The 24,885-nt window shown below is 36.5% G+C and overlaps 2 protein-coding genes across 2 annotated transcripts in view; one reads left to right on the top strand and one right to left on the bottom strand.

Annotated features, from left to right (window-relative positions):
- LOC131330393 (subtilisin-like protease SBT1.8) overlaps positions 1 to 21,663 on the top strand; it is a 52,181-nt gene extending 30,518 nt beyond the window's left edge. The window contains exons 3-4 of the mRNA XM_058363953.1: positions 21,312 to 21,330; positions 21,640 to 21,663. Of these exons, the coding sequence (XP_058219936.1) occupies positions 21,312 to 21,330; positions 21,640 to 21,663 (43 nt within the window). The remainder of the gene's footprint in view (positions 1 to 21,311; positions 21,331 to 21,639) is intronic.
- A 438-nt stretch (positions 21,664 to 22,101) lies between these two features.
- Positions 22,102 to 22,815, bottom strand: LOC131330387 (multiple RNA-binding domain-containing protein 1-like). The gene has a single exon (XM_058363942.1). It carries the CDS (start codon positions 22,813 to 22,815, stop codon positions 22,102 to 22,104), a length of 714 nt encoding a protein of 237 aa, XP_058219925.1.
- Between the last annotated feature and the right edge of the window lie 2,070 nt (positions 22,816 to 24,885).

Here is a 24,885-nt window from a genome sequence, read left to right as displayed (position 1 = left end):
TCTTCGTCAGGCGTCAATATCCAAGGTTGTGCAACTTAATTTATCTCCAATGACTTTTATAATTTTTTGGATAAACCTTGCCTCGTGCCTAAAAAATTGTGACAAGATGGAAAGTATGACCCGATAAGAATTCATGACAAAAATATAGCACGAACCAATACACATTTCCACCCTATAACTAAGGAAAATGAGCATGCTGTTGTCAAAACTGAAATAATTGGATGAGTATGTATTAGATAATGTTGGCTTGAGATTAGCCTTGGCCTTGATTAACTGGTGGAGAGATTAGTGAATCAAGCTAGCAATTGGTTGCTGCTAATTTTATCAGGGTGAACACACACACACGGAAATAGAGCAATGGGGGAAAGCACTCCACTAAGATTTTTCATTCATACTTTCTAGAGAATTCTACAAGGCTTATATATGGATACAATCTTGGGCCTGTCTTTACACAAATGCCCAACTACAAAATAACTTGAACTTAACCCAAATTACATAGTTACATTTGATGGCCCACTTGCAAACTAAGGCATTTTAGCCCAAACACAAAATACAAAATGACCCAAAATATTAAGAGTTGTTTGGACAGCATATTATACCAACAGATAAAAAGTGTTACATGTCATGCCGAGCTAAAGAAGCAAGGAATGAGGAAATTACCCATCAGCTTGATTTTTCAAGTTCATCCCGGTCACATCTGCAACTTCTCTAAGTGCAGCCCTCCATGTTCCTATTTTTTCCTTCAATTCCTCTTTTTGTTCTCCTCTTTCTGATTTGAGTTGTTCTTTATGCCTTGCAAACGCCTCTTCGAAACTGCTCTGCATCCTCAAGTCAGATGGATCCACATCATAGAAGACAGGGAGAACTGCATGTCCAGAAGTCCTGCGTTTTAGGATCATCACTAACTCCTCAAGGCACCAAGTCGATGTTGCATAGCTCTTTGAGAAGACAATTATCGACATCCTCGACTCTCGGATTGCTTTCTCCAGTTCAAACTTGATATCTTCTCCTCTTTTTAGTCCATCTTCATCTCTGAAGGTGCGGAATCCGGCATGGACTAAAGCTGTGTAGAGGTGGTCAGAGAAAGCCTTGCGAGTGTCTTCGCCTCTGAAGCTCAAGAACACATGATAAGTAAATCAAGAATTCGAACAAGTGTCTTCTTGGAATTTCGTAGTAGATATTGAACAAAGGTCCAGAAAAGATTAAGGAAGACCACTCTTCTCCATGCATATATGTATTAGGAGATGCCACCGTAGTCAATAGTCCACTTAAACAATTAATTGGACATGCTATGAAGCATTAGTTTATTTAGTTTGTGTTTGTCATGGCCATGCAAGACAGAAGCTCGAGCATTGAATGAGTATTTTTTAATTTGTTCCACCGTGTACTATTAAAACAAATAACTGTGTTTAATACTTTGCTGTTAAAAAAATTGCTCACCATGTAAGATTAAAACAAGTAATTGTGATTAATACTACGGAGTAATTTTTTTTTTCTGTTAAAAAAATTGCTTTTATTAATAACACTGAACATATACACTTCTCCACTCCCCATATAAAGCCAAGATATTCTCAAATTCGAAACAAAAATTTGGGCAAACAATCCTACGTAATCTAAAAATTCGTCTACAGTTTTACCATTTTTTTTCCAGTAAAGATATTGGTACCGAAATCATACCGACCGCCTTGGCGGGCCCACTCCGGCCGTAGGACAATCGATCCGAGCCGTCCAAAAATTCTAGAAAAAAAAACGAGGGGGTCCCCGTGGGAATCAACGGCATCCGATGCGTGTAGGGTGCTTGATCGAAGCACCCCATTTTCGCATACATGATGCCGTTGATTCCCGTGTGGGCCCCCTCGTTTTTTTTTTTCTAGAATTTTTGGATGGCTTGGATCGGCCGTCCGGTGGCTGGAGTGGGCCCGCCAAGGCGGTCGGTACAATTTCGGTTCTGTTTCTATCGGTACGTATAGCAGCAATCTTTTTTTTTCCGTAACAAGTAGGAGTAATATTCAAAACAAAAAGTCCTAAGGCTATCCATAATAGTATAATCAAAAGCCAATTGTTTTTAAAGTTAACAATGTTAATGCAAAAGATGGCTCACAATGATATAATCAAACTTAGCAACATCCTTATAAATAATCAAATTTTGGGTTTTGGATAACCAAAACTAGCTATCTTTTTTAATAATCAAAATTTGTGAACCCTACACCACATAAGTTAACTAGTTCCAAAATTTGCATACACGCGTGTTTCAACTGGTATTTTCTTCTTCTCCTCTTCGCCTACTCTATATCTTCTTCACTTTACCCACAAACTATTTCTCCTTATTTTCTTCAAAAAGTGAAGCTCATATCTCTCGATCATCTACAATTCAATCAATCGTCGTCGAATTAAGGTATTTCACTATTTTTTCCGTTTCTATTCCCCCCCCCCCCCCCCCCCCCCAAAAAAAAAAAAAAAAAAAAATTCATAATAGAAGGGAAGAAAGTCACCGATTTTTGCCCAAAATTAAAAGTGGGAATCAATATATTTTTGCCCAAAGAAAATGTAAATGGAGAGAAGTGAATGACGGAAAACAGAGGGGGAGAGAGAGAGTGAAATTGTGGTGGACCTTTATTTTGGTTATGGACTAGCAACCTCTTAAGTGAATAATCAAAAGCTGATGTGTCAATTTTTGGTTATCTTTTTTTTATTATACCACTGTGGATGGCCTAAGAGAAGTACTTTAAAATACTTTTCTGCAAATAAAAACCCCTAAAAGACGTGTATGCCTCAAGATTATTAGTCTTCTCCCACTCATATCATCTTTTGGCATTTTCAAGACTATACATTTATGGGGAAGAGTTTGAGCTAATCCTGACCATTTATTACAACAATGGACGGCTAGAGATTGATTGTGTGTTGTGTTTTATACAACCGTTGTGTGTATAGCACTTTTGTTCAAAGAACCTCAATCTCAAAATCCGGATGTCAATTGATTTCTCCCTTTGTCGAAAGTTGATTTATCCTTTTCAAAGGACCTCAATCTCAAGAAAGAAAATAGTGGAATAACCATCCACACACACAAAAATAGAGCAATAAAGTACTGTTCATCGATAAAAATAGGGAAAGGAAATCTGTCCATATTCCCAGAGGAGTAATCCAAGTGTTTGTTACTCCCACAATGCAGCGGTTAATTTTCCGAATAACAAGATGCCGCATCAGTCAAACGATTTTAGGCTTTAATGCTAACTATGGTTAAATTTGATGGGACCTTCAAGTTGGAAAGAACCGGTCAGCCTTGGCGACGGTCCATGGGTTCTTATAGAGTAGCGGTGGTAGTGTCTATCAACTATGATCACGGACGGATCCGGGAGTATAGCCTAGTGGGGGCACCTTATTAATTATTATAGTGACAGTTCATTTTTTTAGTCAACCACAATGAGATTGTATAAAATTAAGATATGCATTACTAATGACAAAAGTTTATAACGCGTACTTGTTAAATTAGGTAAAAATGAGCACAAAATCTCAGACAAAAATTTTAAAGTATGTTTTAAATAAATATCGACAAGTTTTAGAATGATTGAGTAAGTTTTGTTAATAACTTTATTTTAAGATATTTCTCCCAGATGGTTAAAAATAAAGAGAATAAAAAAAAAATAGCTCCAAATAGACAAACAACTCGTAAAGCAATAAGTATAAATGCATCATATAATGAAATTAAAGTATAAAACTCATTATATATGTGTATTTTTGAGATATATGCAAGTGTGTATGTTAATTTATATATTAACACACTTTAATAATTATGCTAATTTATACAAAAATATAAAAATTTATTTTAATTTCGAGTGGAGGCACGTGCTCCCGTCCTTGGTTGTGACTGTGGGGGGATGAAGGGACGTTGAGCTTTAGCTGCCAGTGGGAATCTTCCACTCCAGCCACATCCACGAGTAGACCAGTGGTCTCCATCAACACGTCTGTCAATTTTGGGGTGATCCTTATATTTTGTTGTTTTTCTTTGTTCTTTTTCTTGTTTTGTTTGGATCTTTTGGATCCTTTGTTGTTTTTCTATTATTTTTGTAGTTGTAATCTTTTTGTTTTACTCCATCCGTCCCAAATTCTTAGTCCTCTTTCCTTTTCTGAAAGTCTTAAAAGATTGACTATATCTTTTAATTTATAATATTTTTTTATATTAAATATGGATCTTATTTGATAGACCTCAATGAGCTTTATTATACAAAATTTTTAAAATTACCTAAAAGATTATAGATTGTAAGATATAATCAATTAACAAAGGACACGCATTCCCAAAGAGGAGCAACATTTTGGACAAAGGGAGTAATATAAATGGGTTTATCTTGTTTGTCAAAAAAAAAAGTTGGAAAGAACCAATTAGAATGAGTAATGTTCAGGTAGAACAAAATCTCTCTCTCTCTCTCTCTCTCTCTCTCTCTCTCTCTCTCTCTCTCTCTCTCTCTCTCTCTCTCTCTCTCTCTCTCTCTCTCATGCCTCGTTCTGGAATAGCACCTCATCAGCCTATCCCGATATGACACGCAATAACAACCCAACAACAACCAACTACTAGCAATTCCAAGAATAACAAAATCACAGGTGTTCAACAACCACATTTTATTTACACCTCAAAATAACTGTCATTTACAAACTACAGCGGAAGCCTATCAAGAAATAAACTTTACATAATCAACTATTGTCCAAAAACTAAACTAGGCAAATATCATCTACGGGCTGGGAGACAAGACTCCCACAGGCCTCAACCACGCACTCCTCGAGCGAGTCACAAAACGAAAAACGCGACCTGTGGTGGACACCGACCTATACCTGCAAAACTGGAACCCAAAACAAGTTTCAGGAGTGTATATGAGACATAGATGTTGTTCAATAGAAACAATAAATCCAAGTTTATCATTAATTAAGCAAAAAGCAAATAATCGACACGAAGTCTTTAATCCGACACAAAGTCACTAGCTCGACACAAAGTCATAATTTTGGCATAAAGCCATTGAATCGAAACGAAGTCAAAGACACGACACAAAGTTCGGCCTTTGGCCGTTGTTGCCCATCGACACGAAGTCACAGTTCAATATCACAAGTTCAATCCAATTGAAGAACATCTATGAATCGAACACTCACCTCGGTCTCCAACAAAAAGAAAACCAACACAGTCACTCCCTACGTGGAGCTGCGGTACTCGTTGTCGCCTCCGAACCTAACAAATATTCCGCACATATGAGCTCAAAGTTCAATTCCAAAAACAAAGAAGTAAATAATCGTACCGAATACTACTACAAGCTTCAACACTCCTTCTTAACAAACTCTCAATAGTTCCAGCAAGTGTGTCAACACCTTAGATCAGTTTTAGGCATCCATTCACTGAAATGCAGCATATATTATTAATTTTCAGCATATACTATCATTTTCTTGCATTTAGCCCATAATTCCTGCATATATCAGTGATTTCCAGCAGTTACAAAGGCAATTTCGATATGCAAACAACAGTTTTCAGCAACCAATCAACAGATTCAGCACCTCTTTATTATATTTCCTGCACCTATTTCCAGTTTATAATTCCAGTTTCAGCACTTATAGGCTATTATTTAGCACTTACAAGCAATTTCTAGCAATGACCACTTGGTATAGGCACTTAAAACATACATTATTTACAGTCTCCACAGTAAAATTCCTGCAGAAGCACAACTTATAGCAACCTAGTTGCCAAGTTCAAACCTCAACATTCAATCCTTTAGCTTTTAGTAATATCCCATATCAGCTCAACTAGATAACAAATGTCAAAACAATCCTATTTATGCTCAGAATACCTAAACTTCAAATAAAATCATAACATGAATCCCAACATGTGCCGATTCCGCATAGAAACATTTTAAGACAGCCCCAACTTTAACAAATCACTATGTGTTGAGTTTTTATCATTATCGAACGATTTTGGTGTCCAAAGCTTCGCAAGAGGATGTACTTCAAGAGTTGAGAAGGAACCAAGACCAAATTCAAACTATAAGGATGGGAAAATAGACAAACTCAACGGATTCACAAATCTGTCTCAAAATAGATTCTCAAGATCAGACCAACATTCAAAAATTCACAATAAATTGAGTTCTTAACCTTTTCAAGTGATTCCAAAACCAAAACATCACCAATGTAACAATACTTAAGACTCATAAGAACTCATGTCCATCCAACATGCTTAATCTTGAGGAATTTCATGAGGAACACAAGCCAAAAGCTGTCCAGAATCCCAGAACTTCCCAAAACCTGAACTGTAATTCAAAAACAGCTACAATCTAGAACGAGTCATGGCACAACCCATACATATTCAGGAAGATATACGAGTCTAGTTCTTGAATCAAGAAACGGTTCGCAAAATAGACACACGAGCAAGAAGTTATGCCCGTTTTTCCAACATGTGTTTGTGCTGCCAGTACAGACGCGAACCAAACACCAGTTTGGTCCACGAATTTTGTAGGTTAAAACACTTCTAGTTATTTTCTGAAAATTTAACACGATGCAATAGACTCAGAGATGAACATTCAGGATTTTTTTCAAGAATTTAGAAGATTTCTAGGTGCCTTGATTAAATTCGTGAAGTACAGCCACGAATTCCCTTTCCTCCTCTTCTTGTTCTTCCTCTTCTTTCCTTTTATCTCTCTCTCTCTCTCTCTCTCTCTCTCTCTCTCTCTCTTAAATTTGTGAAGTACAGCCACGTATTCCCCTTCCTCTTCTTCTTGTTCTTCCTCTTCTTTCCTTCTCTCTCTCTTTACGTTGAAACACATCCAGCCCTATTGGGTTTCTTTTATTTTTTTTAGACACACACACACACACACACACCTCACCATAACACACGGAACACATGCACAACTCTTTAAAATAAAATGCACTTTAACCCTTTAAGTTATTAAATGTAACTTTAAAGCACCTTAAATATAAAGGGTGTTACTCTCTCTCTCTCTCTCTCCTCTGTAAATTTATTCTTAATAATGTTGGACAATTAACAACCCCAATAAATTAGGATCTAGACTATCATGATCATCACATCATACTCATAAATAATCAAGAGGCGTACCTGGATCCTTTTATGCGAAACTTGAGTGATGCAATAATCTTTCGGAAGAGCCATGATTTTACCAAGAGCATAAAGCCCTAGGTGAAAAACGGGTTTCCCTCCCTTGTCTTTCTTTCTAGCCGTTGAATATCACGTTAAATTGATGGAACCCTAGACACTTTTTTATAGGCAGAGGGAGGACTAGTTTACTTATTAAACATTGATACCAACTTTCGATCAAAGTATAGTGTATTTTGAAAAGAACTTCTCCATTTGACAAATAGAATAAAATTTTAGGTATAAAGATACGAAAAATCCTATTAAATCCATAATTCATATGTGCCATATACAGAACATGTGGGCGATAACAACTAACGACCATGGGTACCGACGGACATGCGGGGCCCACTTTGGGTTCCACATGGATGATCCGAGACGTTCAATAATTTTAAAATAAAAAATCGAGTGGGCTTATGAAAAACCAGCTCAATCTAATATGTGTAGATGCTCAATCCGATCTTTCCATTTTTGAAAAATCGAAAAAATGGGTAGATCAGATCAAGCACCTACACATATCATATTGAGCTGATTTTTCCTACCCACTTGGTTTTTTTATTTTAAAATTATTGAACGACTCAGATCATCCTGTGGGACCTGGAGTGGGCCCCACATACCCGTCGATACCCGTGTTCTGTTTCCGTAGGCTGTAGCAAAGTTCAACAACTAAATAGTATAAAATTTAGTTTTACATCAGCTGCATTCGGGAGAAAAACCAGAAAATGAACATGGCTGTCATCCTCTGTCGTCCCTCTTCCTTTTAATCGTCCCCTTCGCCTTTGAAGAAGATAACGAATGGTAATTGTGTCTTATTATCAGGGAAATAATAACATACTGTAGCATTCTTATTACTGCCCACTCATTGAAGGAAACTGTGCCACCAGATTGTAGTTGAGTATGGAAAATCAATTGTCAATAGCTTCAGTAATACAAGAGGTTACTGAGATTGACCATGTGGTTCCCCGTTGGTTTACACGTTTTCGAAAGCCTCCAAGGATTCATTTGGAAGGTGACTTCGTCGGGCCTAGACATTGGCTCGAATCCGTTGGTAGGGGAATCTTCATCCTCTCGAGGTGAAAATAAAAAGAAGCTTCACGAGAAAATAAAAATGTTAAAGGCTTCCAGGGCTTAGATAGTTGGGGCTTAGGTGGTTGAGGCTTGCCTTTTAGAGTTGTGTTGCTTCTTTGCATTGTGCATTGAGCGTCATCGGATATCTCTTTTGCTTTGTTTAGATTTTTTTTTTAGCTTTGTATTTGCTTTTGTTTGCCTGGGGTATGCCCCTTGTAAATATGTACATTCGATTATGTTTTTTTAATTTCAAGCTCATTTATCCAAAAAAAAATTAGTTTTAGTAATATTCCTTCCATCAACACCTTTTAGTCCACCTCGAATCCAAGTGATTTGTCCAGATGGCCCACTTATCTGTTTCAAAATTATTCGGACTAACATTTGCCCTCAAAGTTGTTAGAGGAAGGCTTCAGATTCAAGATGAGAGTAAGTAGTAGACAAGTCAACGCAATAGGTAGGCAGCATGCACTAATGTAACACCAATGAGATTTGAGGAAACACGCAATTGAGCAACTTATCAAACCAGAAAAGTAAAAGAATGTGCCGGTCAGTGAACATGAACAGTTACAATAGTTAATATAATTCCCCGAACCCTACAAAAATTCAAAACGACATAATAATTTCTTACCCCTAGGGAAAGCCATGATCTGTGGCAGCTAAGAAGGTGCCGTGGTGGCAGCATTCGGCGGAGCTATGTTGGGGCCCGGGGCCGACCTCTCGAGCATTCAAATTTTAAAATTTTTATTTTGTATATATCTGATTTTGAATATTGTTCATAATTATTCCCGTATAGCTACTTATGATATTAATAATTTTGACTTAATTTGATAAAAAAATTTGGTTATTTTATATTCTCATTTCTCAATTTCTTTCACAAATAAAAAATAATCACGTAACAGTTAAAGTAGGCTTAAAAAAATTGAAATGGTTGGTATACTTTAACACTATTAGACTAGAATCATTTAAATATAGAAATATAAATGTATTGGAAAGTAAAAGTCTTATGATATAATAAGTATACCATCCCATAAAAAATATATGTTTATTAAGCCGGCCTCCCTGGAATCCTAATCCTAGTTCTGCCACTCAGGCCCCGTCATCCCAGATTTGAACGGAGATTGAATGGCCGGTCCAAAATACTGGATCAAAACTCCAGTAGCTCCTAGCCCAGCCCAAAAAGCACCGGTAAGGAATTAAATATTTTCAACGACGAGAATACCCTTCTTCTTCTTCTGCAACACGCATAGGGCGTGAGCAAACACACAAACACTCGACTCCATTAAACCTTTCACGTAATTAAACAGATTATCCATCCTTAACGGGAATTAGGAGGCCCAAAACAGGACCAGTTGGTAATATTCTGAGATTTGAACCGGTTTCTCGTTTGTTGGTCCATTTGTTTTTGTTTTCTTTTTTGATCCGCTTTGTTGGTCCATTTGCTGTTCTTCAGTAATTGCATATATGAACGTTGAACCATAATCTATGTAAACTTGATTCCCAACGTTTAGAGAAGCTTGGAAGTCAACAATGGCAGAACAGATAAACAAATGGACCACCAAACGAGAAACCGGTTGACCATTTCACGACCTTGGTCGACCTCCTTATGAACTGGACGTCCACTTTGCAGACCACCAGATTGGGCCTTATGCCATTGGGTTCTGGCAACGTAATGTGTCCTTGGGTCAAAACTAAATTATAGGAAAGGAATCCACATGGGCCAACAAGACTACTAATAATTTAGTAAAATGGAAATCATGGGCCGAAGATTTGTTTTTGATAGGAATATTCATGAGCCATGTTCAAGAGAATTTTTCTTTTACGATAAAAAGAAATGTACACAAGTTGTATATTAATTCTGTTTTGAGAAATCAGGACTTTATTATCCATTTCAATTTAACAAGACAGCTTTAACCATTGTATTTAAGAAAAGATTCTTGATTTTTTAGTCATCCATAGCTTTGTTACTTAACTTACTATTTTTTTTAGGCTGCATATTCTGCGAGTTTGGGTCTTGTGGTTCATGGCCGGTCACTATCTTTTTTGTAAAGACCCGGTATTTTTAATAAATAAATATTATTATTAAAACAAAAATATTATTTATGCTCGTTAGTTATTTAATGCAAAAAATTATTTATGTCATCACACCAATTTTTTTTTTTCTGTAATCATCTACGTGCACGCGTTTCTGACGAGTAATTGTCTGAGTGTGTGCGCGTGTTGCACCTGAGCATTTTCCTTTTTCCCAACCCCTCCCCATTTCTATATTTCGGCTGAGTACAAATCCCCCATTTTCCTCCTAAATTCCCTCAAATGTAGACAAGACATAATTTCCCATGGGTTAATATCCCTTATGCAAATCCTAACCTCTTTGATATATCCCTTCCTCATATTTCGGCATAGAGGCATTAAACCATGGCCTTATTTCCTTTTCTTCTTTTCTTTTATTCCTTACCGAGAGCGAGAGAGAGAGCGGTGCTGGAAAAGGAAGGAGAAGGAAGAAAAATACTACCGTTGCCGCCACCAAGCCTCACTTTCGAAAACCTATTGAACTCCACCAAATCGTTTTGTACGGATTAAGGTAGAATAATCTATTCTCTACTTTCTCCTAAGTATATAATTGTGCTATTATATTAGTTGTAATGATAGGAATTGAAAAGAAACAAACCCGTGCATTGTGCGTCGAAGAAATCGAAAATTTTCGTTTTCGATTCAGATCTGCGTTTTTGTGAAACTATTTGTATGGAAAATCTGATCCGTTCATCTTGTTCGTCTTGTCGAGACGATTCTGGAAAGGTATAATAAGCCCATTTTCGATGTCGGGATTGATCATACGATCCGGTCAAAGTTTCTGGTTAAACCATACGTAAATATATATGATATATATATATGTATACTTGCGTAGGAGTGCGTACAGTGCTCTCGGTAGATGATGACTAACATCATCATGAAGCCATTCGTCAGAAATTACAGTTTATCCCCTGTGTTTTGGTTTGTACAAAAACTTAATCCCAAACAATGTGAAATTATTATTTTACCTCCTGTGCTAAAATTTTAAACTTTTAGGATACATCTATGACTATTTTTTTTTGGGATTTGTGATTTATTTTCTACCTCGAAAGGATTTAGTAACTAAAAGTATTAGGTTTAGAAAAGAATAAAATTATTTTTGGTATTATTATTTTTAACGACCCTAAAAAGAAATTAATAAAAACTATTATCAATTTACTTGTCAACGAACCTTAAGGGCATCGGCCAATCATAAAATATTATGTGTTTACATACTTGCACAATACCAATTGCTATGCTTGCCTTCATTTTGAGATACATGTTGTTTGTTGATTAAGCTATTAAGAAGTATTATTGTTGTAATTGCTAGATTGGACTTAGGTTCACGGGGTGGTTAGTAGTGACTCATATAGACGATATTAAGTAAATGAAAATTGGTAAAGTGTTGGAAGTGTGAGTATGTGAATTGTGATTTGAGCCATGGTGATGGCAAGGGTAACCTATGGGGCCCTGTGTTGAAATGGATTACCTGCGGGGCTCGGTGTTGTGACGCTAACGTATGATACGTCATGGAAAGTTTCTCTTCGAGGAAGAGAATAGGTCCCATGAGACGGTTATAGTTAGTGAGACGTTAATGTATGATACGTCATGGGAAGTTTCTCTTTGGGGAAGAGAATGGGTCCCATGAGACGGTTATAGTTAGCGTGGGGTAGTGGATGTCCGACCCTAATGTACGATACGTCATGGGATGACTCGATCCTCCTGTTATGGTCTTCAGTGAGAACATGCTCGGTACATAACTTAGATGCGCTCACCTAGGACCCTGGTACAGGATAAGCAAGAGGAATGGTGGACCCATGAGACGGTTGTAGTTAGTGGATGTGGGAGGAAAGGATCTCGTGGAGATGATCCTTAAATTTCATGTAAGATGATGGATAGTGAAGAAAAAGACGATGTGTTATTATTCTGTACCTCTCGTGTATTATCAATTGTGATATTATTGTTATTACTGAATGCTAATTGTAGAGTAAGGGGTTGGTAGGATTGAGATTATTCTACTGGGTGATTTATCACTCACGGATACGTTTGTATCCTGGTAAATCGGTTGCTTTGGCGATCAATTTGCCAGAGGGTGCAGGGTTCGATGGTGGAACTGTTTGACGCAAGAGGAATACTAAGGGCGGAGACCGAGGATGCTTGAGATCTGTATCAACACTAGAGTCGCTCTGAAGATGTTTAAATAAAACGTTAGATTTTTTTGTATTTATTTTTAATGTTGATTTTGTATAACGACAAATACGGGCCTAACAGTTTATAAAATTTAGTGTATTTTAAGGTTAATGCTTCCGAAATTCCTTGGAAAATCGGAGCGTTACATTTTTAGAGTGTGACAAATGGTCTATTTGACTAATGGAAGAAAAGTGTAAGAGTAAAATTGAAGTATGTTAAAGTTCGAGAGCCTATACACATTGAGTGTAAAATTTGAAGGTATTTTGAAAATTTTCCGATATAGTATTTATGGAAAGAGCGGTGAGTTTTAGGTTTCCTTGTCTAATCTTGGTCTCTTGTGTTGCAATCCTGCTACACATACCGACTAGACGTATTGTCATGCGGGCTCATTCTGGGTCCTGCACAGATGATCCAAATCATTTAATAATTTAAAAGAAAAATCGAGTGGACCTCAGAAAAATCAGCTCAATCCAATATGGTATTTGATCCAACATTTCATTTTTTTCATTTGTTTTCCGGATTCGTAAAACATGAAAGATTGGATCGAGCGTCTACACATATTGGATTGAACTGATTTTTTACAATTCTATTCATTTTTTTTAAAATTATGAAATGACTCGGATCATCCGTGTGAAACCTGGAGTGAACTCTACGAGACGTCGGTATGCCTAGTCGGTGTGTGGTCGGTTTCTATAGGATTCTCGCTTGCGTTGGGCCGTACAACATACTCCTTGTGTTCTTGTCCCCATAAACTTGTAAATGCACCTAATAAAAGCAACTCATCTGCGATACCCCCAGACAACTTAAGTTTGCCCCCCTGACGAGAAACCACTGCTAATGAGGCCTCGGTTGAAGCTTCATAGGGGCGGATTTTGGAGGTCAGGTTAGTATGGATAGCCTCTAAATCAAAGGCAGAATCAAGAATGGATTTTGAAAAATGACGGTTCAGAACGTATTTTGATAATAATTAATACCAACCAAAGACATGCTGAGAACATTTGTTAATGTTAAAAATGTTCTTAACGGGTATTAATTATCAAAATACGTCATTGGCCGTCATTTTCCCAATTGATTTTGCTTTGGGCTAACTCAAAAAAAAATTTCAATGGGCAAAACAGTGTATATAATATGCATAGAGCAGACTAAAAAAAAAACTATTCCGTTAAAACCCTTGGCCTTGGATGCCAACAAATCTCAAAAAATGCTCCAATTTTTTTTTTGCTGTTCTATTATAACTTAAACCAAAAAAAGTAAGATTGTAAAATCCAACATTTTTAAATTTAAGGACATCAGCCAGTGATCTGCATCAATTAAATCAATAAAAATTTAAGCATACCAGCCAATATTCTGCATTTAACAATATAAGAGCAAATCTAAAAGTGTAAAGACCCGGTATTTTTAATAAATTATTATTATTATCAAAGCAAAAATATTATTTTTCTCGTTAGTTTATTTAATTCGAAAAATTATTTATGTCGTCACACCAAATTTTATTTCGTAATCGATTGTGCGCGCGCGCGTATTTGATGAGTAATTTTTCTAGTGTGTGCATGTGTTGCACCGAATTATTTTTCCAACCCAAACCCATTTCTTCTCCCTTTTTCCATTTCGTACTTTCGGCTGAGGAGACAAAAAAAAAAAAAAAAGAATAGAAGGAAAAAATATATATATATATATATATTTCCCCATTCTCCAATCAAAATTCGACAACTCATTTTTACCCAAAGTATAATACCCTCCCTCCAAAAAATCCAAAACCCATTATATTCCCTTCTTTTTCCAATTCTTGTTCCCAGGACACACACACACTCGGCAGAGAGAGAGAGAGAGAGAGAGAGAGCAGCGTGAGAGGAGAGAGGAGGCAGCCATACCTCCGACCGGCCGTCCCCACCACCGGAGCAGCATCACCTCCTGCCGCCATCACCACCAACCGAGCCCACCTCCAGCCGAGCTCCATCCGCCGATCCTCCAACCGGCGCCGCTCGTCCTCTCACCATCACCACCAAGCTCTCATCATCATCACCACCACCACCGATCAGCACCTCCCACCACCGAGCAACCCACCACCAGCCGGCCATCACCGCCACTGGAGCCATCTCCACTGCCGTGCTCACCATCACCACCGCCCGAGCTCCGAACCGCCGCCATCTCTTTCCAAACCCCGTTTTGCCGGACGAGAGGTAGTTCGGAACTCACCTCCCTAAGTATATATCGTGTTTCTATTATGATTTTAGCGTTACGGTATGATATTAATCGAATCCGACGTCGCCGGTTGAAGTCCGGCGGGAGCCCACTGTTTTCCGTTGAAAACAGTCACTGGAAAATCGAAATGTTAAATTAGTTTTAGAAAAATTACAGTTTGGTCCCTCAAGTTTGTTTAGCTTGTAAATTTAACCCTAGTGTATTGGAATCTAAGATTATAAGCCCCAAAGTTAATTAGTTTTGGTTAAATCCTAGTTTTTATTGCGATCATGAATTATTTTAGTACTGACAATACTCCGCGACGATTAAGAATGAATGTAGACTTTAGTCTTGATAAAGAAAAGAGAAAATAAAGGAACTGCTTAAATTAGTTTTCTCGCAAGATTAATTTTATCGCATGATCATTTTTATGGCAATATTAGTTGTATCGCATGATTATTTTTATGGCATTATTAGTGGCATAGCATGATTATTTTTTTGGTGTTATTAGTTGTATCGCATGATTATTTTTGTGGCATGATTAGTTCTATAGTAAGATTTATTTTATAGCTCGATTAAACATTATTAGCATGAAGGCCTGTATTGTGGAAATGTGGATTATGTGAAATGTTGTTGTACTGATAGATTGAACAAATAGGTTCCTGGGGTGGTTTACGATGAGAGAACTGATAGACGTTGTTAAGTTAATGGAAATCTGATAATGTGTGGAGAGAGTGTACGTGTGTTGTGAAATTTTGAAATGGGTGACCAGATAGGGCCCAGTGATCAAATGGTGACCAGTTAGGGCCATTGTGATCTTGAAAGTACTATGATGTTGAAATGGGTAACCAGGTAAGGCCCAGGGTGCTAATCAAGGCCCAACGTGTGATGTGTTGTGTGCGACCTTAACAGACGGTTACGTCATGGGTAACTTAACCTCTTGTTATGGTCTAAGTGAAACATATTCGCCTAAGACCCCGGTGCAGGACAAGTAAGAGGTGGGTTGTCCCATGAAACGGGCGGAGTTAGTGGTATGGGAGGAAAGGATCTACTGGGAAAGATCCCTAGAATTCACTTAAGTTAAAGGATAGTAATGAAAGAAAGGTTGATTGTTCTCTTTTTATGTTATTTTTAATGTGTGTCAATTATATTCCTATAGTTTGTAAGTTATGGGTTCGGGTGGGTTTTGGCTACTGAGCGTTATCGCTCACGGTACTATGTTGCCCTGGTAACTCGAACGCCAGGTACCGAAGATGGAGCAGAAGTGTCGTACGATTTGATCAAGTTCAATCCTATCGAGAAAGAAGCTGAAAACCTTGGTTTCCGTGCGCATAGTCGCTCTGATTAATTTAAGTCGACTTTATTTTGGAAGCTTCTAAGTTTATTTGGAAATTGTAATATGTTGATTTATTCAAAACGATTGTAATATAATGACATATGCTTTTGAACTAGTGACGTAGTAAATTTATAAATTTCTTTTGTGAAAATAATTTTTTAAATATTTTATTAATGTCTCCGAATTTTCGGGGCGTTACAAAAAGAATAAATTTATTCACTTTCCTTTATAGAGAGTGAACTGTACCCTCTCTGTGATTGATGAAAATTGTGGTTGTTCTACCACAAAAACTCCACTATTACCAATAAGTATATTGATTCCGTGGACTCTACAAAATTTTCACAAGAAGGATAGTGTTCACCCTCTTCCAAATTATTATCCAGATCTAAAGACACCAGCTAGTAAAATGGGTTGGTGGGAGGGGTTGGGCTAAAATTATTTGAGATAAATTTTTACATACAACTTTTTTATTTGGGAAAATGACGGCCAAAGACGTGTTTTGATAATTAATACCCGTCAAGGACATTTTCAGCATTAACAAATGTTCTTAAGTTGTATTTGGCGGATATTAATTATCAAAACACGTCCTGGGCCGTCATTTTCTCTTTTTATTTTTATTTTTTATTTTTTAGAAGGGACTTGGGCTATAGCCCACCTTGACCATAAGTGGTTTTGCCCTTGCTCTGAATCTCTTTGTGCTAACTCTAACACCCCACTAACCCCCGCTAATGAATATAATATTGGAAGAAAAAAAAAAACTTAAGTTTGAGCTTGAAGAAGCCGATAAAAAAAAAAAAAAGGTTGTGCTTGGAGAAATCAACTTTTTTTGTACAAGAGACACCAAATATGAAATCTGAGAGGGGCATGTTTAGCAGCCTCAAAGACAACTTAGGCTCTGTTTGAAACCTACAGAAAAGAAAAGAAAATAGGCAGAAAATGGGAGGAAAAAATTTTCTATTCATTAAACTTGAAATGTCTAAAGTTCCAAACCAAAAAATAGAAGGGAAAATTCCTTAAGTTACAAAAAAAACCCTTAGAACCTAGGAAGAATGGAAGAAATGAAAGGGAAAAAAAAATTCATAATTGTTTGGTTCCTGGTTTGAGGAAAGGGAAAATAAAGGAGGCTGGAAATTACTTCTAAGGTCTGGTCTAGAAGTGGGAAACAACCTAAGCACAAATTTTCCTTTCTTTTCAGATTTAAAAATAAAATAAAATCCTTTCTTCTTATTTTCCCCTTGAAACCAACAAGAGAAATTCATTTTCCTCTTAGTTTTCTTTGATTTCCTTTCTACAATCAAACAAGAGAAAATAATATACTTTCTTCACATTTTCCGTTTCATTTCATTTCATTTTCTTTTCCTTCCCTTTCCTTTCCACAAGTTTTAAATAGAGCCTTTAAATTTGCGCACTCGGGGGCTGCTGTGCCCAAAAGGCACCGTTTCGAGCTCTATCACCCCATTCCCAGAGTTAAGCCTCTGTTTGACTTTGCCACGGGAATTAATTACACGTCATCCTAATATGCCTTAGTTGTCCTCCCTACCTAGTAATCAGTTTTGTTTGACTTCTCCATAGTCATTGCTTTCCTAAACAATCCCCAGTGAACTTTCCGTAAATCCAAATCCCACTTCAAATCTTTTTCATTCCGAATCCAGTAATTAATGCTCCACTATCACAAGATCACAATAAAAATTCTTTCTTCTACAAAGAATTAAAAGAATAAAACAATAATTATATTTTTGATCTCCAGATTAACTACAAATCTCTAGCAAGACATAACAGAAACCATTAGAAATCAAATTTAACATTCTCGTCCGCTATTAAAGATGCATTCCGAGAAAGCATTAGAAAATAATGAGAACATGTACTATGAAGTTCCAAAAGAAAAAAGAAAAACAAAGGAAAAGTTTGTAATGCGTCATTCACTTAGCCCTTGACAATCTTTATTGAAACCCATCTCTTTTCTTCATTTCTTTTGTTTTTTCATATTGTGAATTTTTAAAATTATTTTATAAAAAAAGTGAGTAAATTTCAATAGCCATTCGTCACGGCAATCTACTGATGTATAAGATAACAGAAAAAAAAGTCATCACTAATTTTTTTTTTCTCGTGCATGTATCGAATGGGTAAGACTTTAGTTGTTTTTAAATGAGGAAGAAGTCATCACTAATTTATTTATCTTTGCAGAAGAAGACATCGGATGGGAATTGTGATAGTAAACCCATCTCTTTTCTTCATTTCTTTTGTTTTTTCATATTGTGAATTTTTAAAATTATTTTATAAAAAAAGTGAGTAAATTTCAATAACCATACGTCACGGCAATCTACTGATGTATAAGATAACAGAAAAAAAAGTCATCACTAATTTAATTTTTTTTTTCTCGTGCATGTATCGAATGGGTAAGACTTTAGTTGTTTTTAAATGAGGAAGAAGTCATCACTAATTTATTTATCTTTGCAGAAGACGACATCGGTTGGGAATTGTGATAGTGGAGTATAAAACTGGATTAGGAATTGAAAAGATTTGAACCGGATGAGGAATTGAAAAGATTTGAACTGAGATTTGAATTATAGAGAAAGGTCCCGTTTCAGAACACTTTTTTTAAAAATAAGTATTTATTTCACATTTTCAAGCTTAAAAATAATGTAAATGAAAAATAATTTTTCATTTTTTTTTGCACCGTATAAAAGATCTCAATGAGATCTATCAAACAAGATCTATATTAATAAAAAAATTATTTGCGTAAGCACATAATTTTTAAACTTGAAATTACTTTCTTAAAAAATAAATAATTATTTCCCTTTCCGAAACGGAGCTAAAGTCAGCGAGGTGGTGGTTAAGGATGATGTCAGAACAAAGTTGATTCCTAGGGAGGGCAATTGCAGCATATTATGATGATATGTAATTAATTCATGTGGCACTAACAAATCTCTCCGTGGAATTACGTCTTGTTCCAAAACACCTTTTTAAAAAATAAGTATTTATTTTATATTTTTAAACTCAAAAATAATATAAATGAAAAATAATTTTTCAATTTTTTTGCACGGTATAAAAGATCTTAATGAGATCTATTAAACAAAATCCATATTGATAGAAAAATTAGCACAAATCTTATTTCAAATCTTTTCAATTCCTAATTTTTCACAAGCATTTTTGAAAATATCCAAGAAAAGTCCAAAAGCTGACGTTTCTCAGTTTTCTTGAATACTTTCAAAAATACTTGGATATTTCTATTTTTTCATTTTTTGATTTCTCTCGTCAAGACAAACCAATAATATATAAAAATTTGGCGCAAAACTAACAAACACATTTTTTTTTGGAATAAAGACAAATTCAAAGAGTTGTAGTGGTTAGTGGAAACGCCCCATTTAGGCCCCGTTCCATTTAACTTTTAGCATTTTTTTTTTGTGTGAAGATGTTGTCCTTTTTGGAAAAAAAAATATAATGTTCGTTGTGAGGTGTTTCCGGTAGTGAATAAGTTGTTGTCTCAAGTTGTTGATGGGTTTGTGAGTAGAATTACTGTGGCAAAAAAAGTTTTTGTTGAAAACTTTTTGTGTTAGTGAGAACGAAATGGTAAAATATTGAAATTTTTTTGTTAATGGAAATGAGATGGTAAAATGCATTAAATTTTTTGTATTTTTTTTTAGTGAAAACACCCCCTAAGTGGAGAAGAACTCAGCCTTGGTAGACATATCCAGAGGTTGCCCTAGTGGTAAGGACGAATGACTGACTTTGGAATATTCCCCTTGATCAAGGGTTCGATTCCCCACCAGGTGAGTATCCTGATAGTAAGTGGAAGGCCGTGACTGATGTGACCGTTCTAATTTCCCCGAGATTTGAGTTGCACATTTGGATCCAATTGTGGCTCGGCTGTAGAGTTATTCCTCGGTTATAAAAAAAACTCTGCCTTGGTAGAGACCTGGCCTATGATAAAAAAAAAATAAAAAAATAGAGACCTGGCCTAATTGGAGTAATTTGTTTGACTGAACCGTGAAAGGTTAAAGGGTAGACTTGTCATATAATAAAAGAGATTTGAATGCAAACGTGACTGACAAGTGCAACTGTACTAGTCAACTGTTGCATGAATGTACGTACCCTGGTAGCTCTGAATAGACAACCCTGATATCCTTTTGAAAACCCTTGTATTACTAGGAAATAGCAAGAACGTTATAAAATAATGTGTGTCCAGCTCTCTCTCTCTCTCTCTCTCTCTCTCTCTCTCTCTGTGTAGAACACCTAGCTTTCTTTGTGTGTAAGGCATAATCCCCACTAATATACTATTTTCAATTCTGTCCTCTGAATTCTCAGGGAGGACATTATAAATACGGATCTTCCCCAGAGCCCAAAAATGTCAACAAACCCTAATACATCATTCCCGACCCACCTTGCTTCTCTCTCCTCTTTCTTTGTGGTTGAGTTTCTGAGGTTGGATTTCGATTCAGGATGACTATCCCCATCACTCAACCCGAGTTTGGTAATTCCTTTTTTCTTTCCCCTCCCCTTAATTATTCTTTATTTTTTATTATTCCTCTCAGATCTGTTCTTCCTTCTTCTTTTTTTCCATTTTTTATTTATTTATAGAAATATCCCTTTGAGTCCCAAAAACTAAATTTTCAATTAGATTTTCCTTGTATTATGGGTTTGCGACGCTGATGAGAAATTTCTAGATGAGTTGAGATTAAGAGGTGTTTGGATTTTGATTATTTTAGCAGGAGTTGAAATTGAGGCTGAGGAGAAGAAGATCCCAGCCAACGAAAATGAAATGACTTTGGATGGTGGGATTTTGGTCCCGGAGACCAATTCATTTGGCCAGAACTTCAGGTTTTACTCTTTTTCTCTACTGTTGTTATGCTTTTAAAGACTTCTTAAAAAACATGCATGCATGTGTGTGTAAGAGGAAGAGTTGGCTTTGGGTTAATAGGCGGGACCAACCCGCTTATTCTTTCCCTTTGGGGGATTGGGTTGGGTACCTAGCGTTTGTAATCTTGTTTAGTTTTTTTCTGAAAATAACTTGTGATGGACTAAATAATCCATTTAGATTATTTATGGTGAAATAACATCGAAATTCTGATTAAAGACGAAAAAATTTGGCTAATTGATTTATTTTTGTCTTTATTTAAAAAATTTAGTTTTAAATTGTAAGTTTTTACTTTTAAGATTCCTCTTATCGTGACGAAATAATAATCCAAAAAAAATTAATAAAAAATTAACAAATGAAAAAAAAAATTCAATAAGGACAAAAAATAATCCAAATGAATTATTCGGCCAAAATTGGCCTAATACCCACTGTTGTAAGGGACTGTGGAATTCTATATTTTTGCAAACTATATTTGATGTGTGGTTATTTATTTATTTTTTTCTCAAATTCGTTGGCAGATTTGGGATAGACCCAACAGTGGCCATCTTTCTTTCTTTTTTTCTCGACAAAAGAAAATTTTATTAAATTCGAAGAGGGTATATCGAGTAAAAAAGAAGAGAGAACCAGAAAGTTCACCACAACCCTAAAAAGGAAAGGAAAATGAAAGGAAAGTTACACCCAAAAAATACACCTAAATAATGAGTTTTCTAACACCGTTAAGGTTTGATTTAATATCTTCCACCGTATACACCTTTATATCAAACTTGGCTTTGATCCACAAGGTTGTTCTTATTTTGATTAACTCTTCCAAATGATTGCGATCCAATATTTTATTACTGAAAATAGCATTATTCCTTGCAATCCAAATAGACTATAGGGTTGCATAGAAACAACACTCCCAAAGATATTTCTCCAAATTTTTGAAAGGAGAAGAGAACCACCAAGAAGATAAGTCCACCAAATTTGAAGGAGCCACCCAAGCTATATTCCACCAATCAGCTATTCTTGACCAGATAATCATTGAGAAGGGACAAGAGAGTAGAACATGCACCGGAGTTTCCAATTCCAACAAACAAAATGGGCAAACCAGAGCTGTTTCATCTACTCCCACCATTATGTTTCTACTACTCAAAATTGATCTAGTTGCAATCTTGCTTTGACATGCAAGCAGTTTAATTGAATTAAATTTTCCATCTCCTCTTTGTTGTTGCAAGTTAAAATTACCGATCTCCCACCCATTGCTCTGATCATATATAATGTTATTGACTCCCATCCTCGCCATTTGAGACCTCAATTCATTGATAGAAATTAATTTATGAAGTTTTGCCACAGTGCTTCGGTAAAGCCATCCATTTCCAACCGATTTAGACTCAATTTTCGCTCCGATTGATTATTCCTTTCCTCCATTCTCAGCTCTTCTTTCTCACCATGATCTCCTTTGACAGACTGGGCATAGGTTTTCAACATCTTTACATTACCACTTGAAGAAGCTCCCATTCTTTCTGCCCCATTTACTTTCATCACAGTACTAGATTTCTTCAATGATCCAAAGTTCCCATTTCTGTTTTCTCCCATAACCTTTTTGTTTGCGATATTTCCGGAAGCATTCTTATTGAGATTGTGCTTCAAAAGCTCCTTTCTTTTCTGGTCAAATGAAGCAGTCTTGACGAAAAGCTTCCTGTCTTCAATCCATACACCATTAGTTTTGGATATAGCCATCTCGGCAGAGACCGCGCAGTCATATCGAACAAAAGCAAAAGCTTTCCCCGTAAAAACTTTACTCCTTTTACCAGGGATGAAAACATCCTTGACCACTCCAAATTTGTTGAATAAATGGCTCACCCATCTTTGGCTCACATCTTCAGGCAAGTTATCTACAAAGAGAGTAATCATCGAATTGTTTGAATCCACCATCTGCCTCCTATGCTTACTTATAACTGGGATCCAACCTCCGTCACGATTTCTGGCCCCTGTTCCACCCCTTCCGAACTCCTTATCTGCATTAGCTCTATCTCTTCCCATTTGTCTGTGATGAGGAGCCATTAATCAGCCACCACCACCACCAGAAACCACTTTTGAAAGAAAGACTGCGGCTTTGGCAAGAAAACCACAAGAAACTGAAGAAAGAGACCACTAGTACTCCCCTTACACGTCACCGGAGATTAGTCCTATGAGGTAGGACGCGAAGTACCCCCCTTACACCTCACCAGAGATTAGTCTGGCAAGGTAGGAAGCGGTGGGTCTCACCCGAAACCCAAGCCGATCAGTCACCCCCTGAGATCTTCTAAATCTAACGAATCTCGAATCAGATGTTTAAAATTGCTAATCGGTCAATAATAGGTACCAATCTTCAAACTCTAACCGGAGCAAAAATCACTCAGCCAAAAAAACCCTCTTCTCGGATCGAAGGCTATAACCGTAGAAACCCTAACACGGAGACGCAGAATTCTAACACAAAACGACATACCTTTCCACAAGCTTTCTTGAACTTCATCTCTAGTATGTTTGTGAGAGAGCCGATTAAACTTCCCTTTGATCCAGAATGCCATCTTAGTTCTAATTAATTCCACCACCTCTGACTTCTCGAGCACCTTGTTGTTGAAGATAACATCATTGCGAGCTAACCAAATTGACCAAATCACTGCAAAGAAACATACCCTCCCAATATGATTTCTCCAAGTTTCTGAAACTGTTCAAAACCACCATTTTGGATGGATTAAGAAGAGTAACAGTGGCCATCTTTGCTAGTGCAGCACTACCAGTGAAGAGGTATGTATATTTTTTTAGTTTTTTTTTTTTTGAATGTACATCTTGATCAACTAATACAACTGTAGTATAACAAACTGCCGAATTTATGTTTTTTGCAAAATATATTTTTAGTCCTTCGGAGGGGTCCGAGAATAGCATCGAAGTACCAAGTTGCTGCAGTCCTGCCTGCGGATGCTCGCCGTCTTGCGACTGCAAACCTGAATGCCACTGTTAGGGGTCTGTCTCTCTCAATCCAAATACTACTACCTTTTTATGGTCACTTATTTTCCCCATAGGAAATATACCGATGTTTTTGCAAATTAAATATAATTGCAGGTCCTCGGAGGGATCAAGAAGAGTATCGAAGCAGATCGTGGATCCTGAAGCCAGCCTCATGACAAGAAAAAACTAAGAAAGAACTAATATTTGTTCTGCTTGTGTCTCTGGGTGTTTTGTGATGAAGTCTATTTTTAGAATGAACGGAACTAGTGTCACCATTCTTGATATGCGTGGTTCGAATTTGAGTTTTTACTACGTGGCCTATTTCAAGAAAATTAATTAAAAAATTTGTTAATATTATGGTAAGAGTGGGTAACTAAAAGATACACCACAAAAGCCCCAAAGAATTAGTCGATCTTACCGTGGTCAATATCATGACTTTCCTTCCACCCCCATCTTGAAGAAGTACCCGGCGGCTGAGGCAAGCTTTTGGGTGCATCAAACCCAAGGATTATCCAGAAGGTTACATCTTCATTCTCTTCATTGATACTAGCGTTATGCTTGTTCGATACACGAAGTCACACAAAAAAGTTCATGATATTTTTTTTCCTTGTTATTGTATATCAAATGGGCACAATGCTAGTTTGATTGTATACCTATACCCACTTACATTGCTTAACCACTTTCAAATGAAACTGACTAATTTACGATGGAGAAACCATAAAAAATGATCGTAAGTAGTTTAACTCTATAATTCTATTTTTGTTCCATAAGTTATTGTTCACTTATAATTTTTCCAAGCCTTGCAGCTTGACATGCCTCTATTTCTTGCTTAACAAAATTTTAAGCCCTCCCTCTCTGACGTGTTTAGTTTCAAAATTGTGTATGATATTCAACGTATCTAAATAATCATTACTACGCAAACATAGAGGAGGCGTCATAAAAATCTACATAAAATACAAAGGTACTGATATATACAATTATTTGAACTTAAAAATACTCAAGAGAAACAGTGTTTAAATGTACTTTTTTTTATACAAAAAGGTACAAAAGACAAAGATACAATGTATCAATGTACCACATGTGCAAGTAAGAAGACTTATTTTTGCTCTTTTGGACTTAACT

The sequence above is a fragment of the Rhododendron vialii genome, chromosome 6a (assembly GCF_030253575.1).
Source record: "Rhododendron vialii isolate Sample 1 chromosome 6a, ASM3025357v1".
Classification (NCBI taxonomy): Eukaryota; Viridiplantae; Streptophyta; class Magnoliopsida; order Ericales; family Ericaceae; genus Rhododendron; species Rhododendron vialii.
Note: the sequence above shows the minus strand (reverse complement) of the source record. Positions and strands in the feature narration are given on the sequence as shown.